The sequence below is a fragment of the Anolis sagrei genome, chromosome 4 (assembly GCF_037176765.1).
Source record: "Anolis sagrei isolate rAnoSag1 chromosome 4, rAnoSag1.mat, whole genome shotgun sequence".
NCBI classification, from domain to species: Eukaryota; Metazoa; Chordata; class Lepidosauria; order Squamata; family Dactyloidae; genus Anolis; species Anolis sagrei.
The window spans coordinates 247,388,365-247,406,865 of NC_090024.1; the positions used below are offsets into that span (position 1 = coordinate 247,388,365).

Here is an 18,501-nt window from a genome sequence, read left to right on the forward strand (position 1 = left end):
ATTTCTCTATGCCTTCAAAACAACCTCAGCTAAGGATAGTGTGTCTCCTCTGAATGAATGCCTGCAAAGGTAATTGAGACTGAATCCCCGACAAAACAGAGGTGCTTCCCATCAAGGACCCTAATCTGGAGGTGGAAGTGTGTCAACCAATTCTGGATAGGGTCCACCTCTGTCTGAAAGAATGCGTTCGCAGCTTGGGACAAGGAATCCTGGATCTCTCAAAATGTCAACCCAGATACCTGTGAAGGTGTGCTTACTATCAGCTTCCGCTGATCCCCCCGCTGAGCCCCTTCCTAGGTTTGAAGGACGGCAAAATGGTAGTGCATGCAGTGGTAAACTCTAGGTTGGGCTTCTGCAATGTTCTTTCTTTACATTGGGCTACCTTTGTACCAAGTTCAGAAACTCCAGCTGGTTCAAAACATGGCAGCCAGATTGGTTACAGCAGTGTTTCTCAACCTTCCTAATGCCGTGACCCCTTAATACAGTTCCTCATGTTGTGGTGACCCCCAAACATGGTGGGGTTGTGGGGAGGGGGGTGTTGTTTTTTCATTTGGGAGTTGTAGTTGCTGGGATTTATAGTACACCTACGATCAAAAAGTCTTCTGTACTGCACCAACAATGGAATTGAACCAAACTTGGCACACAGAACTCCCACGACCAACAGAAAATACTGGAAGGGTTTGGTAGGCATTGACCCTGATTTATGGAGTTGTAGTTCATCTACATCCATAGAGCACTGTGAATTCAAACAATGATGGATCTGGACCAAACTTGGCACAAATACTCAATATGGCCAAATGCAAACACTGGTGGAGTTTGGGGAAAACAGACCTTGACATTTGGGAATTGAAGTTGCTGGGATTTATAGTTCACCTACAATCAAAGAGCATTCTGAACCCCACCAACAATAGAATTGGGCCAAACTTCCCACACAGAACCCCCATGACCAACAGAAAGTACTGTGTTTTCAGATGGCCTTTGGCGACCCCTCTAACACCCCTTCGCGACCCCTCCAGGGGTCCCGACCCCCAGGTTGAGAAACACTGGGTTACAGGAACATCTAGGAGGGAGCATATTACACAGATCCTGAAGTCCCTCCACTGGCTGCCAATGGGTTTCGAGGCAAAGGACAAGGTGCTGGGTTTGACCTTTAAAGCCCTGCTTGGTTTGGGTCCAGGTTTTCTGGGTCGCCTTCTGTACGATCTGCCCCTTTAGACACAGAAGTCCTCTTGTTGTTGTTCATTCGTTCAGTCGTCTCCGACTCTTCATGACCTCATGGACCAGCCTACGCCAGAGCTCCCTGTCGGCCGTTACCACCCCCAGCTCCTTCAAGGTCAGTCCAGTCACTTCAAGGATGCCATCCATCCATCTTGCCCTTGGTCGGCCCCTCTTCCTTTTGCCTTCCACTTTCCCCAGCATCATTCCCTTCTCCAGGCTTTGCTGTCTCCTCATGATGTGGCAAAAGGACTTCAACTTTGTCTCTAGTATCTTTCCCTCCAGTGAGCTTTAGCCGGGCTTTATTTCCAGGAGGATGGACTGGTTGGATCTTCTCGCAGTCCAAGGCACTCTCAGCACTTTCCTCCAACACCACAGCTCAAAAGCATCTCTCTTCCTTGGCTCAGCCTTCCCGAAGGTCCAGCTCTCACATCCGTAGGTGACTACTACAGGGAAGACCATGGCTTGGACTAGGCAATGGATCTTTGTTGCCAGTCTGATGTCTCTACTCTTTACTATTTTATCGAGACTGGACATTGCTCTCCTCCCAAGAAGGAAGCGTCTTCTGATTTCCTGGCCACAGTCTGCATCTGCAGTAATCCTCTAGCGGATGCCTATTCTCATCAGACAGAACCCAAGTGGTGACGTTACCCAGCACGAAGAGGGACAAAAAGGGCTCATCCCACATCCTATTGCCAGTCTGACTTGGCCACGGTGGTCCACGCTTTGGTTACATCCCATTTAGACTACTGCAACGCTCTCTACGTGGGGTTGCCTCTGAAGACTTCCCAGGAGCTCCAACTAGTCCCAACGAGCGGCAGCCAGATTACTAATAGGAGCGGGGTACAAGGAGCATACTACTCCCCTGTTGCGCCAGCTCCATCGGCTGCCAATTAACTTCTGAGCACAATTCAAAGTTCTGGTGCTGACCTATAAATCCCTAAACGACTCCGGCCCTGTTTACCTGTCCGGACGGATTCTCCCCTGTGAACCATCAAGATTGTTAAGATCATAGAATCCTAGAATCAAAGAGTTGGAAGAGACCTCATGGGCCATCCAGTCCAACCCCATTCTGCCAAGAAGCAGGAATATTGCATTCAAATCACGCCTGACAGATGGCCATCCAGCCCCTGTTTAAAAGCTTCCAAAGAAGGAGCCTCCACCACACTCCAGGGCAGAGAGTTCCACTGCTGAACGGCTCTCACAGTCAGGAAGTTCTTCCTCATGTTCAGATGGAATCTCCTCTCTTGTAGTTTGAAGCCATTGTTCCCTTGCGTCCTAGTCTCCAGGGAAGCAGAAAGGAAGCTTGCTCCCTCCTCCTCCCTGTGGCTTCCTCTCACATATTTATACATGGCTATCATCATATCCCCTCTCAGCCTTCTCTTCTTCAGGCTAAACATGCCCAGCTCCTTAAGCCGCTCCTCATAGGGCTTGTTCTCCAGACCCTTGATCATTTGAGTCGCCCTCCTCTGGACACATTCCAGCTTAGAGTCAATATCTCTCTTGAATTGTGGTGCCCAGAATTGGACACAATATTCCAGGTGTGGTCTAACCAAAGCAGAATAGAGCATGGAGAGCATGACTTCCTTAGATCTAGACACTATGCTCCTATTGATGCAGGCCACAATCCCATTGGCTTTTTTTGCCGCCACATCACATTCCTGGCTCATGTTTAACTTGTTGTCCACGAGGACTCCAAGATCTTTTTCACACGTACTGCTCTCGAGCCAGGCATCGCCCCCATTCTGTATCTTTGCATTTCATTTTTTCTGCCAAAGTGGAGTATCTTGCATTTGTCACTGTTGAACTTCATTTTGTTAGTTTTGGCCCATCTCTCTAATCTGTCAAGATCATTTTGAATTCTGCTCCTGTCCTCTGGAGTATTGGCTATCCCTCGTCTGGAGGGGCCCTGCTCTCGGTCCCACCACCCTCGCAATCGTGTCTGGTGAGGACGAGGGACAGGGCCTTCTCGGTGGTGGCCCCTCGGCTCTGGAACTCCCTCCCACTGGAGATTAGAACTGCCCCTTCTCTCCTAACTTTTAGAAAACAGGTGAAAACCTGGCTCTGGAAACTGGCATTTGACAAGTGAGTCAATAACTCGTGGCTATATGGATGGATGGTGATGAACAACGATTTTATTGTGACGACTTGGCCATTGTAATTATATGAGTGTATTTTTTGGTATTTTAATGTTTTTGTGTATTACAGAATGTGATGTTTTTAAATGATTGTTTGTGATATTGTTGTTGGAAACCGGCCTGAGTCCCTCTATGGAGGTGAGAAGACCGGTATACAAAAGTTCTAACTAACTAACTAACTAACTAAATAATATATATTAGGCTTGGGCAATCCATGGTTCTAAATGGCTCTAAAGTACTTACAAAACTAAAGTTCTGGTGGTGAAAATTTCAGAACTCTAACAAAACTTTCAAAATTTAATTATTATTTCATTATTGGTGATTTTAATGACAGAACCAATTAGGAACTGCCATTTATTATGAAATTTTGAGAGTTTTGTTAGAGTTCTGAAATTTTCACCACCAGAACTTTAGTTTTGTAAGTACTTTAGAACCATGGATTGCCCAAGCCTTATATATATGTATGTATGTATGTATGCATGTATGTCTGTATAGTCGTGTCAGAAATTGGCCGTCTGCAAGGACGTTGCCCAGGGGACACCCGGATGATTATGATGTTTTTACCATCCTTGTGGGAGGCTTCCCTCATGTCCCCGCATGAGGAGCTGGAGCTGATAGAGGGAGCTCATCCGCCTCTCCCCAGATTCAAACCTGCGACCTGTCGGTCTTCAGTCCTGCCATCACAGGGGTTTAACCCACTGTGCCACCGGAGGCTCCATAATAAATAAATAAAGATGGTAATTTATCCCAAATTTACTAGGTTCTTGTGGGTTTTTTCGGGCTATAGAGCCATGTTCTAGAGGCATTTCTCCTGACGTTTCGCCTGCATCTATGGCAAACATCCTCAGAGGTTGAGAAGGTCTGTTGGAAGTAGGAAAAATGGGTTTATATATCTGTGGAATGGCTGGGGTGGGGCAAGGAGCTCTTCCCTGCTGCAGTTAGGTGTGAATGTTTAGCTGATCACCTTCATTAGTATTTGAAGGCCTGCCTGAGCCTGGGAAAATCTGTTGCTGGGAGGTGTTAATCTGTGCCTGGTTTTTTCCTCTGTTGGAGGAACCAGGCACAGATTAACACCTCTCAACAAAAGATTTTCCCAGGCTCAGGCAGGCCTTCGAATGCTAATGAAGGTGGTCAGTTGAAACATTCACCCCTAGCTCCAACAGAGAAGAGCTCCTTGCCCCACCCCAGCCATTCCACAGATATACAAACCCATTGTCCTAATTCCAGCAGACCTCACTACCTCTGAGGATGCTTGCCATAGATGCAGGCGAAACGTCAGGAGAGAATGCCTCTAGAACATGGCTCTATAGCCCGAAAAAACCCACAAGAACCTAGTGATTCCAGCCATGAAAGCCTTCGACAATACATTATCCCAAATTTTCCTGACAGAAGGAACCAATCAGCCCCCATTCTTGGTCTAGGTAATTAAGAAAACCAAAGGATGGAAGCATTCTCTCAGCCTCAAAATTAGAATCCAGACTGCAAAGGAGGAGGAAACATCCTAGTTTTTATTTAAAAAGGGCACAGTGACAGTGAAAAACAGAAACCACACAAACAAACAACCCATCTCTCGACCCACAAATGAAGACGCACAACCGTGACATGGCTCAACTTCGGCTCCGTTGGGGTCCGCCTCAGGGTCTGGGGGGGCGCATGCCGGGAGGAGGGGGGCCTGGAAAAGACAGGGCAGAGAAGGGACAGAAGTCAACAACAACAACAACACTCCGCCTTAAAGGTACAGTGACCCACTGAGACTCAGCCAGAGGACTAGCAGTGCTTCCTCCCTGGCCATGCACTCGACCCCACTCCCCACTGCTTTGATTGACCCAAGTGAGCGCTCACCTCTCATGCCTGGCGGTGGCGGCCTCATCCCGGGGGGCGGCATTCCCATTGGTGAGCCCCGGCCTGGGGGCATGCCCATTGGAGGGCCCATGGGGGGCCTCATGCCAGGAGGGGGGCCCATCATCCCTGCAGAGGACACGAAGAAGGCTCAGACTCAGAGCAACAGCGATCCCCAAACACAGACACACGAGACGAGAACCTCAGAGTAATCCTGCTTTGACACCAGTTCCTCACAGGGTTCAGATTTTGTCCTCTCATCACAGGTTCTGCCAGGTGGGAAAATGGGCCAAACCGGGTCCCAACTTACCTGGAGGCGGAGTGCCCCTGCCCATGGGAGGAGGGGGGCCCCCCCGGCCGGGGCCATACTGAGTGGGGGCCCCTGCGATGCTGGCCGTGGCTGCTGCGGCCGCTGCGGCCACGGTCCCTCGGCTCTGCGGAGTCATCACCTGCGGAAAGGAAATGAGAAAGTGCCACAAGGGGGGACTGGACACGGTTCGCACGGAGCCGCTCAATCAAGAGGCGAAGGGGGATGCTGGAAGTCAGAAGTATACGAGGGTTGAATGAAAAATAATGCCTCCACCTTCATAACTCAAGAGATAGCAGTACTGGTATGGGGCAGGTACTGGCTTGTTCGGTAGACCCTCCTCTACAGTTCCATTTTGGTGGGAAGCCTTAGCATTGAATAGTTGTGTTGTTAAAGTGCGAAGTATGGAACTCTGCGCAGACGGTCAGTCAATGCAACTTAAGCAATGTATGGGGCAGGTACTGGCTTGTTCAGTAGACCCTCCTCTACAGTTCCATTTTGGCGGGAAGCCTTAGCATTGTTAAAGTGCGAAGTATGGAACCCTGCGCAGACGGTCGGTCAATGCGACTTCAACAACGCATGGGGCAGGTACATGGCCAGGGAGGAGGCACTGCTAGTTCAGTAGTTCAGTAGACCCTCCTCTACAGTTCCATTTTGGAGGGAAGCTTTAGCATCAAAAGGTTGTGTTGTTAAAGTGCAAAGTATGGAACCCTGCGCAGACGGTCGGTCAATGTGACTTAAGCAACATAAGCGGCAGGTAATGGCTTGTTCAGTAGACCTTCCTCTACAGTTCCATTGTGGTGGGAAGCCTTAGCATTGGACAGTTGTGTTGTTAAAGTGCGAAGTATGGAACCCTGCGCAGACAATTGGTCAATGTGACTTAAGCAACATATGCGGCAGGTACTGACTTGTTCAATAGACCCTCCTCTACAGTTTCATTTTGGCGGGAAGCCTTAGCATTGGACGGTTGTGTTGTTAAAGTGCAAAGTATGGAACCTGTGCAGCAGATGGCCAGTCAATGCAACTACAAGAGAGGAGATTCTATCTGAACATTAAGAAGAACTTCCTGACTGTGAGAGCTGTTCAGCAGTGGAACTCTCTGCCCCGGAATGTGGTGCAGGCTCCTTCTTTGGAAGCTTTTAAGCAGAGGCTGGATGGCCATCTGTCAGGGGTGATTTGAATGCAATATTCCTGCTTCTTGGCAGAATGGGGTTGGACTGGATGGCCCAGGAGGGCTCTTCCAACTCTAGGATTCTAGGATTCTATGACTGTGAGAGCCATTCAGCAGTGGAACTCTCTGCCCCGGAGTGTGGTGGAGGCTCCTTCTTTGGAAGCTTTTAAGCAGAGGCTGGATGGCCATCTGTCAGGGGTGCTTTGAATGCAATATTCCTGCTTCTTGGCAGAATGGGGTTGGACTGGATGATGGCCCAGGAGGTCTCTTCCAACTCTTTGATTCTAGGATTAAGCAACGTGAAGTCATTGAATTCTTGACAGCAGACAGTGTCACCCCAAAGGAGATTCATCAGAGAGTGCAAGCTGTTTATGGTGGCTGTGTTGATGTGAGTACTGTGCATCGTTGGGCGAGTAAGTTTTAAAGATGTTGAGGTGACACCTTCTGCTGTCAAGAATTCAATGACTGCATGTTGCTTAAGTTGCATATGGGAGTTGTAGTTCACAAGCACCCACTGAACCCAGCTGAGAGTGGATCTAGACTAAACTTGGAGCACAGACAAACAATGCCTTTCTCAAATAATTCGGGCACTGCCGGGTCCCCAAGCTAGTTTACTTTGACCTGAGTCTATCGAGAAAGGGAATACTCTGCACTCAACTCTTCTCCCCACCCTAAAACTAATAGAATACAAATGCTTTTGAACACAATTTGCAGCCAAGGAAGCTGAGAACCAAGGAGGGAAGCAGGAGGAGGGAAGAATTGCAGGTTTCTTTCCATGCTTTCCTCACTCCACAGGAAAAATGAACCACAAAGTCACATGGAAACAAAACCAGGTTATTATTTCAGCGGTGACCAGGGGAGCATTTGCACAGCTTAGGCTCGTGCGCCAGCTGCGCCCGTATCTTGGGAAGTCTGACTTGGCCACGGTGGTACACGCTTTGATCACATCCCGCCTCGACTACTGCAACACTCTCTACGTGGGGCTGCCCTTGAAGACGGCCCGGAAGCTTCAGCTAGTCCAGCGCGCGGCAGCCATGTTGTTAACGGGAGCTGGACGCAGAGAGCATACAACGCCTCTGCTATCCCAGCTCCACTGGCTGCCGATTTGTTACCGGGCCCAATTTAAGGTGCTGGTGTTATCCTACAAAGCCCTAAACGGTTCCGGCCCAAAATACCTTGCAGACCGCATCTCGGCCTATGAGCCCACGAGGGCCTTGAGATCTTCCGGGGAGGCCCTTCTCTCGGTCCCGTCTGCCTCACAGGCACGTCTGGCGGGGACGAGGGAGCGGGCCTTCTCGGTGGTGGCCCCCCGGCTATGGAACACCCTCCCTGCTGAAGTTAGACAGGCGCCCTCCTTGATGGCCTTTCGTAGGGGCCTGAAAACATGGCTCTTCGAGCAGGCCTTCAACTGAGTGCATAGAATGACACTGGAATGAACTAGGACTACGAATTTCGGCTATGACCCCAGGACTTGACGAAGCGGATTTTTAGTATAAGTATATGTTATGTTGTATCTGTCCGGTTTGTATCGTCGTGTTTCACTGTACACTGTTTTCTTTGTTGTTGTTCACCGCCCCGAGTCGCCCCCGGGCTGAGAGGGGCGGTCAATAAATGCAAGAAATAAATAAATAAATAAATAAATTATTTTGGCAAAGGAAATGCAGTAAGATATACATAAGATCCCCCCCCCCCGCCCCCCGAAAACCAAAGCCTGGTTTTGATCGTGCCTTAGATTTGAGGAAACGTAGTAAATAGAATAACACCACACACCTCTCCCCTGCCGCCCCCACCCCAAAATGCCCCATGGCGGGGTGGCTTGGCTTACCTGCTGGGAGGGCCCTCCGACGCCGCGTACGGGGCCGGCCAGCCCTGCAGGGGCCTGGGGCATGGGGGCTCCTGCGGGAACACCCCTCCCTGCTGCTCTGCCCACGCCGGGCCCTCCTGCGGCCCCGGCCAGAGGCACTCGGGCAATGCCCGTCTGAAAGGGAGACACAGAGAGAAAGAGAGACAGGGCCCTTTTAGGCATTTGAAAAGGTTGCAACAGCTTCAATTCTTTGTTTTCTTGGAATCATAGAATAATAGAGTTGGAAGAGACCCCCAGAATAGGGTTGGACTGGATGGCCCACCAGGTCTCTTCCAACTCTAGGATTCTAAACAGTACTAATTCCCTGGGAGCCCACAGCAAAAGAGGTGCCACACTCTGCTGTGGTTGGAAAAGCCACTTGGGTACCTCCAGGAATGGCATTCTCTTTTACATTTTAGTCCAAACCTCAACTGAATTCTCCTTTAAACCTTTAGCTATCCAGTATCTCTCAAAACCTCCTGGGAGTCCCCTTCTCTTTGTGATTCTAAACAGAGGCAGGGTGGCCACCTGTCTGGAGGGCTTTGACTGTGCCTTCCTGCCTGGCAGAAGAGCTGGATAGCTCCATAATAATAATAATAATAATAATAATAATAATAATAATAATAATACAAAATCCAGCATATAGATCTCGTTTGCTGTGACATACTGTACTTCTGTGTCAATAATAATAATAATAATAATAATAATAATAATATTTATTATTTACAGTATTTCTATACCACTTTTCTCACTCCTAGGGGGACTCAAAGAGGTTTAATAAACTATTTATTCTCCCTTCACCATCCCCCCAAAGGGGACTCGGGGCGGCTTACATGAGGCTAAGCCCAATAGCACAATTTTATTTATTACAATTACAATAAAATAACACAAAAGCATAAAACAAACTGACTGGCACAACCTGGGGATCACAACCAGACACAGTGAAGACATCTGCCCTAGCGCTGTGCTACTCTGCTGCTGAGTACGCATGCCCAGTGTGGAACACATCTGACCATGCTAAAACAATGGATGTGGCTCTTAATGAGACATGCCGCATTATCACGGGGTGCCTGCGCCCTACACCACTGGAGAAATTACACTGCTTAGCCGGTATTGCACCACCTGACATCCGCCGGGAAGCAACAGCCAATAGTGAAAGGACCAAGGCAGAGACATCTCCAGCTCATTCCCTGTTTGGGTATCAGCCAGCACGTCAACGACTTAAATCAAGACATAGTTTTCTAAGATCTACAGAGACACTTGCTGGAACACCTCAGCAAGCGAGAGTCCAAAAGTGGCAGGCTCAAACACAGAGCCCCAATCAATGGCTGATACCCAATGAGAGACTCCCCCCTGGGCACACAGAGTACCGGGTGACTTGGAAGGCGCTGAACAGACTGCGCTCTGGCACCACAAGATGCAGAGCCAACCTTCAGAAATGGGGCCACAAAGTGGAATCCACGGCATGCGAGTGCGGAGAAGAGCAAATCACTGACCACCTGCTGCAATGCAACCTGAGCCCTGCCACATGCACCAGGGAGGACCTTCTTGTGGCAACGCCAGAGGCACTCCAAGGGGACAGATACTGGTCAAAGGACATTTAACCAACTACCAAACTCACAAGTTTTGTATTTGTCTGTTTGTTTGCTTTGTTCTGTTAGAAATGTAATATAATGGACTGGTTGTTCTGACACGACAAATAAAATAAAACAAACATCGCCATAAAATAAATAGAGCATAAAAATACAAAAGAAAACAAAATAATACAGTAAAAAATCAAACACAATCCTTGGGATCCCTTCCAATCATAGGATTTTTAAAAATTCTGTACAGCAAAAGGCAATGTGCCCCAGCTGCTTGTTTGTAAACAGGTGTTAACCAGCCTAGTAAATGTTGCTAAGATTACAAATATATATATATATGTGCTTCAAAACAGGAGCAGGAAAGGTATGGCCTGCCAGACCCAGTTGAACTGCCCCTTCCAGCAGCCATTCCCAGCAGTCAGTGATCCAGAATGCTGGGAATCACAGTTCCTGGAAGGCCACACAACTCCCAATTGTGCTAAAGTACAGAAACCAAGGAAGGTGGTCATGGTTCTTAGGATCAGCAGGACATCCCTCCCTTTTGAGGAACATGGAAGGGGGCCGGATTACAGGGGAGGGTCTCCCAAAGCCCCCCTCTTCCCCAGAGACGGTGGCTCCTTACATCTTTGGGGGGTGGTCCCTCCACCGTCATGGAGACCAGGTTCTCCCCTCGCAGCAGCACCAGGCCCAGGACGCGCTTCTCCTCCCGCTCCGGCTGCTTGGAGTTCTTGGGCCTGAAAAGCCAAAGGCAAAGCTGATTAAAGCAGCATTCACAGACTCATTGAGCACCAGAAACATGTTTGTTCGCATGTCCACTGTGCGTTTGGACAACATGGGAATCGTGATTTTTCAGAGCTGTCTGGCCATGTTCCAGAAGCATTCTCTCCTGACATTTCACCCACATCTACAGCAGGCATCCTCAAGAGGTTGTGAGGTCTGTTGGAAACTAGGCAAGTGAGGTTTATATATCTGTGGAATTACGTCCAGAGTTAGAGAAAGAATTCTTGTCTGCTTGAGGCAAGTGTGAATGTTGCCACTGGCCATTTTGATTAGCACTGAATGGCCACGCAGCTTCAAAGCCTAACTGTTTCCTGCCCGAATGCAATTTTCCTACTTCTGGGCAGGAGGTTGGATTGGATGGCCCACGAGGTCTCTTCCAACTCAATGATTCTATGGGGGAAATCCTTTGTTGGGAGGTGTTACATGGCCCTGATTGATTCTTGTCTGAAATTCCCTTGTTTTGAATGTTGTTCTTTATTTACTGTCCTGATTTTATACTTTTTAAAAATATTGGGAGCCAGATTTTGTTCATTTTATGGTTTCTTCCTTTCTATTGAAATTGTCCACATATTTGTGGATTTCAATGGCTTCTCTGTGTAATATGACATGGTGCTTCTTGGCAGGAGATTGGACTGGATAGCCCACAAAATCTCTTCTAACTCAATGATTCTATGGGGGAATGCTTTGTTTTGAGGTGTTAGCTGGCCCTGATTGATTCTTGTCTGGAATTCCCTTGTTTTTTAGTGTTGTTCTTTATTTACTGTCCTGATTTTAGAGTTTTTTTAAAAAAAAATATTGGGAGCCAGATTTTGTTCATTTTATGGTTTCCTCCTTTCCATTGAAATTGTCCACATATTTGTGGATTTCAATGGCTTCTCTGTGTAATATGACATGGTGCTTCTTGGCAGGAGATTGGACTGGATGGCCCACAAGGTCTCTTCCAACTCAATGATTCTATGGGGGAATCCTTTGTTTTGAGGTGTTAGCTGGCCCTGATTGATTCTTGTCTGGAATTCCCTTGTTTTTTAGTGTTGTTCTTTATTTACTGTCCTGATTTTAGAGTTTTTTAAAAAAAAATATTGGGAGCCAGATTTTGTTCATTTTATGGTTTCCTCCTTTCCATTGAAATTGTCCACATATTTGTGGATTTCAATGGCTTCTCTGTGTAATATGACATGGTGCTTCTTGGCAGGAGATTGGACTGGATGGCCCACAAGGTCTCTTCCAACTCAATGATTCTATGGGGGAATCCTTTGTTTTGAGGTGTTAGCTGGCCCTGATTGATTCTTGTCTGGAATTCCCTTGTTTTTTAGTGTTGTTCTTTATTTACTGTCCTGATTTTAGAGTTTTTTTAAAAAAAATATTGGGAGCCAGATTTTGTTCATTTTATGGTTTCCTCCTTTCCATTGAAATTGTCCACATATTTGTGGATTTCAATGGCTTCTCTGTGTAATATGACATGGTGCTTCTTGGCAGGAGATTGGACTGGATGGCCCACAAAATCTCTTCCAACTCAATGATTCTATGGGGGAAATCCTTTGTTGGGAGGTGTTACATGGCCCTGATTGATTCTTGTCTGAAATTCCCTTGTTTTGAATGTTGTTCTTTATTTACTGTCCTGATTTTATACTTTTTAAAAATACTGGTAGCCAGATTTTGTTCATTTTCATGGTTTCCTCTTTTCTGTTGAAATTGTCCACATATTTGTGGATTTCAATGGCTTCTCTGTGTAATCTGACATGGTGGTTAATAGGCCTGGGTAACAACGCAAAAATTTGTTTCTAAAATCGATTTGTATTTGGGGGTTTTTTTTGTTTCGATATTTAAAATAATTACAAAATTTTCCCTTAAAAAAGTTCGGTATTTACGAAATTTCGTTAATATTTACAAAACATTTTGTAAAGATGGCGCCCTTTTTCCCCAATATTTTTTCAATATTTTTTAATTTAATTATTAATTTAGTAGAATAGGGAGGAGAAATTATTATTAAGGAGGGAAGGCAGGCACTCACTCTGGCGGGCCCTCAAGCGCTGCCGCCGAGTCGGGCCCGGCTCCTCCGAAGCTAAGGTTTCAGTGCGGAATTGGGAGAAGGGGGTCCCCAAAGGCCATCTAGTCCAGCCCTCTGCTAAGGTTTGAATGCGGAATTGGGAGAAGGGCTCCCCAAAGGCCATCTAGCCCAGCCCTCTGCTAAGGTTTCAGTGCGGAATTGGGAGAACAAAGCACACCCACTGCAAAGGTGAGGAAGGAGGGACGGGCCACCTTCCCGCTGAGGGTCGCTCGCCCTCTCGCTCGCTTGCTCAGCCGGCGCCTTCCCCGCCCTCTCCTCCTCCTCTTTCAGGCTCTGACTGGCTAAGGAGAGGAGAGAGAGGAGAGCTCCCAGCAAGCATCTCGCCAAGCCATCTTATGTATTTCCGAAATGGACGGAAATACAAAAATATTTGGCGCATGCCGTTTCGATATTTAAAAACACTTCCGGGTTTAAAAATAAGTTTTGTAATCGTTTTGTAATTGCTAAAATTAACGAATATTTAACGAATTACAAAATTAACGAACGAAACCGCCCAGGCCTAGTGGTTAAATCAGGGCCAGCTAATCACCTCCCAACAAAGGATTAATAATAATAATAAAACTTTACTTGTACCCTGCTACCATCTCCCCAAGGGACTCGGTGCGGATTACATGAGGCCGAGCCCACAATACATCAATACAAGCAATAACAATCACAATACAAAGCAATTAAAATAAATCTCATACACAAATAGCATACACAATGAACAAGGTACAACGCACATTTAAAATCTAAGGATTCTCCCAGGCAGGACGCAGCCAGGCTTTAAAGCTGCAATTCCATAATAATAATAATAATAATAATAATAATAATAATACAGAGGCTGGATGGGCATATGTCAGAGGTGCTTGACTGTGCTTTTCCTTCATGTCAGGGGGTTGGATTAGATGGACCTTGGGGTTTCTTCCAAATGTATTATTCTATGATTTATAAATAACAACTACTTTCAAAGTAAGTATTGCACAATTAAACAGGAAATAACACTTTCAAACCAGGGACAGATTTTTTTTTGAGATTTTGTTACATTATTATTAACCTTATTTATACACCGCCTTTCTCCCCGAGGGGACTGGATGTAGCTAGCAACCATACACTTGGATCCATTTAAAACAAGAAATGCAAATATTCAAGAGTAGTCCTGGGCCAACTTGGGCCCTCCATGCAGTTAGGACTCCAACTCCCACAATTCTGAGCAGCCTACTGGCTGTTAGGAATTGTGGGAGTTGAAGTCCAAAAGCCTTGGCGGGTCGAAGCTGGCCCATGCCTGTATCAAAAGGGTTGTCCTCACTTGATCTTTCGAAACTCATCGCAGTCGCAGAGGATGAGGTTCATGTGCTTGTCGAAGGCCTTGAAGGTCCCAATGAAGACGCGCCCGTCCTGCAGGATGCACCGCATGCGGTAGTCGATGTGCTGCAGCATCTTGCTGCTCTTTCCCACCGTCTAAGAGAGGATGGAAGGAAGGAAGGAAGAGGGTCAGCAGGGAATGAGAAGTCTGGCACAAGCTATTATTATTATTATTATTATTATTATTATTATTATTACTTTATTTGTACCCCGCTAGCATCTCCCGAAGGACTCGATGCGGCTTACATAGGCCAAGGCCTCAAAATACAATACAACACCTAAAGCAAATTAAAAACAGTTAAGCAGAATAAACAACAACAATAAACAATACATCGAGACACTATAAAACTGGGCCGGGCCAGATTAATGGGTACAAGATTAAAAGTGCTGATGTGGCAGGAGGTATGTGATTATAAAATAAGTGCTGATGTGACAGGTGGTATATAAGGCTTATAGGGCAAGCGCAGTGTGCGGTGTGCAGCAATCTTAGTTCTACTAAAGTGCTTCTAGGACTTGGTATTGGAGGTTCCTAATCTGAAAAGGCACATCGGAACAGCCAGGTCTTCAAGTTCTTTCTGAAGACTGCCAGTGTAGGGGCCTGTCTAAGATCTCTTGGGAGGGCGTTCCAGAGTCGGGAGGCCACCACAGAAAAGGCCCTGTCTCACGTCCCCACCAAGCGCGCTTGCGACGCAGGCGGGATCACGAGCAGGGCCTCTCCAGATGACCGAAGTGAACGCGTGGGTTTGCAGACGGAGATGCGGTCACGCAGGTAGGCAGGTCCCAAACTGTTCAGGGCTTTGTAGGTATGCACCTGCACCTTGAATTGGGCTCGGAAGATAAACGGCAGCCAGTGGAGCTCCTTGAACAGGAGGGTTGACCTCTCTCTGTAAGGAGTCCCAGTTAACATCCTGACTGCTGCCTGTTGGACCAGTTGGAATTTCCGAGCCGTTTTCAAGGGCAGCCCCACGTAGAGCGCATTGCAGTAGTCCAATCTAGAGGTGACCAAGGCATAGACCACTCCGGCCAGATCAGCCTTTGCGAAGTACGGTCGCAGTTGGCACACGAGTCTCAATTGTGCAAAAGCCCTCCCGGCCACCGCCGAAGCCTGAGCCTCAAGCGTGAGCGATGAGTCCAGGAGGACTCCCAAACTGCGGACCTGTGGCTTCAGGGGGAGTGTAACCCCATCCAGCACAGGTTGCCACCCTATACCCCGATCCGGTTTACGATCGACCAGGAGGACCTCTGTCTTGTCGGGATTGATCTTCAGCTTGTTCCTCCTCATCCAGATGGACACAGCGGCCAGGCACTCGTCCAGCACCCGAGAGGCCTCCTTGGAATTGGGTGGAAAAGAGTAGTAGAGTTGTGTGTCATCTGCGTAGAGATGGCACCCAACTCCAAAACTCCGGATGATCTCTCCCAGCGGTTTCATGTAGATGTTGAAAAGCATGGGAGACAGGGTGGAACCTTGTGGGACCCCACAGGTCAAGGGCCAGGGGTCCGAGCAGGCGTCTCCCAGCTTCACCAACTGGGATCGACCCTCCAGGAAGGACCGGAGCCACGACAAAACCGTACCCCCGAGACCCATCCCAGAGAGACGACCCAGAAGGATACCATGATCGATGGCATCGAAAGCCGCTGAGATGTCCAAGAGAACCAACAAGGTCACACTCCCCCTGTCCAAATCCCTGCGGAAGTCATCCACCAAGGTGACCAAGGCTGTCTCGGTGCCATGACCAGGCCTGAAACCAGACTGCGACTGATCTAGGTAATTGATGTCATCTAGGAAGCTCTGGAGCTGGAGCGCGACCACCCGCTCCAGCACCTTGCCCAGAAAAGGAAGGTTGGAGATCGGTCTGTAGAAGTGTAGTGGGAGGAGGGGGCGGGGCCTTTCTTGGAAGCTATTATTATTATTATTATTATTATTATTATTTGCTTTATTTCTATACCGCATTTTTCAGCACTTAACAGGCGACTCAATGCGGTTTACATGGTACAATTATCAAACAGTGTCAGTGCAATTAAAACATAACAATGCAACAAACAGGATCAACAGCATCAATCCACAACAGTTAACAATCAACAAGACAGATCAACAAAACAGACATAACATAACGCCTCAGTTGAAATCAGATCCGTTCTCATAATCCTTGTGCCATTCCTATGTTCCATTTACCGTCTTCCTATGATTGGTTGCATTGCTTAACCAAACGCTTGTTCATAAAGCCAGGTATTAACCATTCTCCGAAACGTCAGCAGCGAAGGTGCCTGCCTGATGTCTGCCGGTAGGGCATTCCATAGCCGAGGGGCCACCACTGAGAAGGCCCTGTCTCTCGTCCCCGCCAAGCGCGCCTGTGACGCAGGCGGGATCGAGAGCAGGGCCTCCCCAGACGATCTTAATGTTTTAAACCAGTGGTTCCCAACCTGGAGGTCCCCAGATGTTTTTGGCCTTCAACTCCCAGAAATCTTAGCAGCTGGTAAACTGGCTGGGATTTCTGGGAGTTGTAGGCCTAAACACCTGGGGACCCACAGGTTGAGAACCACTGTTTTAAACAGAAGCTGGATGGCTATCTGTTGGGGATGCTTTCATTGTTCTCAACCTGTGGGTCCCCAGATGTTTTGGCCTTCACCTCCAAGAAATCCCAACAGATTCTTGTGGGTTTTTTCGGGCTATAGAGCCATGTTCTAGAGGCATTTCTCCTGACGTTTCGCCTGCATCTATGGCAAGCATCCTCAGAGGTAGTGAGGTCTGTTGGAAGTAGGAAAAATGGGTTTATATATCTGTGGAATGGCTGGGGTGGGGCAAGGAGCTCTTCCCTGCTGCAGTTAGGTGTGAATGTTTAGCTGATCACCTTCATTAGCATTTGAAGGCCTGCCAGAGCCTGGGAAAATCTGATGAACCAGCCTGGACACAGCATATTATTGGAGAACACAGAAATGCTGGACCACTCTCACAACCACCATGTCAGACGACACAGAGAAGCCATTGAAATCCACAAGCATGTGGACAATTTCAACAGACCTGGCATTCGGACAAGCGGGTAAATAAAGAAGAACTCCATTGATGGCTAGGAAATGACTAACGGATTGGTCATGTGGAACTCTGGAAACGAAACGCTGATTATAAGAATTGACTTTATAGGATGTTTTATATGATGTTATACAATGTCTCAGGTACCAGTTGTTGATGTTTTATTGTGTCTATAGTTTTAATTGCATTTTTTGTATATTGTTCTTTTATATTTTTGTATACTATGTATTGTGTATAGGCATCGAATTCTGCCTTTTCTGTAAGCCGCCCTGAGTCCCCCCTTCGGGGGTGGAGAAGGGCGGGGTAAAAGTACCAGTAATAAATAAATAAATAAATAAACAGAAAGGAGGAAACCATGAAAATGAACAAAATCTGGCTGCCAGTATTAAAAAACTCAAAAATTACAACAGCACAACAGCAGAGAGGAAACAACCAGGCACAGCTTAACACCTCTCAAGTAAAGATTCCCCCAGGCTCAGCCAGGCCTTCTAATGCTAATGAAGGTGGTCAGTTGAAACATTCACACCACGCTCCAGCAGACAAGAGTCTTTTGTCCCACCCTGGTCTTTCCACAGATATATAAACCCATTTTCCTAACTCCAGCAGACCTCACTACCTCTGAGGATGCTTGCCACAGATGCAGGCGAAACGTCAGGAGAGAATGCCTCTAGATCATGGCCATACAGCCCGAAAAACCCCACAAGAATCTAGAGGCTGGATGACTATCTGTCAGGGGTGCTTTGATTGTGCTTTTCCTGCCTGGTGGATCGGGGTTGGGCTAGGTTCAACAGTGGAACTCTCTGCCTCGGAGTGCAGTGGAAGCTCCTTCCCTGGAAACTTGTGAACAGAGTCTGGATGGCCATCTGTCAGGGGTGCTTTGATTGTGCTTTTCCTGCCTGCTCGAGGGCCCACGCGGTCCGTTATCCTATATTCCCTGAGTAGGCCGCGACCAGGCCCAGCCTCGCCCTCTCCCTCCTGCTTGAGGCCTCACCATGATGGCGGTGGAGTCTCTCCTTCCCTTCTGTTCCTTCGGGATCCCTCTCCGTGTGCCTTCTTTCCTTCCTCCTTCTTTCCTTTCTTTCCCGCCGCCTCACGCAGGCAAAACGCGCGGCCTCCTCAAGCCGGAAACGGAAGGTGCCTTCACCAACAAGTGTCCCCCATCTGGGGGGGCCGCGCTTCCGCCGG

The 18,501-nt window shown here is 47.7% G+C and overlaps 1 protein-coding gene across 1 annotated transcript; it reads right to left on the reverse strand.

Annotated features, from left to right (window-relative positions):
• Positions 1-4,840: 4,840 nt before the first annotated feature.
• Positions 4,841-18,470, reverse strand: SNRPB (small nuclear ribonucleoprotein polypeptides B and B1). Its single transcript, XM_060771785.2, has 7 exons — positions 18,308-18,470; positions 14,233-14,384; positions 10,719-10,830; positions 8,496-8,648; positions 5,503-5,641; positions 5,196-5,321; positions 4,841-5,025 (listed from the first exon to the last, which is right to left on the reverse strand). Exons 1-7 carry the CDS (start codon positions 18,308-18,310, stop codon positions 4,988-4,990), a joined length of 723 nt encoding a protein of 240 aa, XP_060627768.1. The 5' UTR covers positions 18,311-18,470; the 3' UTR covers positions 4,841-4,987.
• Between the last annotated feature and the right edge of the window lie 31 nt (positions 18,471-18,501).

Coding starts and splice junctions, on each gene's coding strand:
- SNRPB (XM_060771785.2), bottom strand. Junction 10,831..14,232: donor GATGAGTTTCGAAAGATCAA/GTGAGGACAACC, acceptor TTGGCTTTTCAG/GCCCAAGAACTCCAAGCAGC. Junction 5,642..8,495: donor TCGGAGGGCCCTCCCAGCAG/GTAAGCCAAGCC, acceptor TCCTTTCCGCAG/GTGATGACTCCGCAGAGCCG.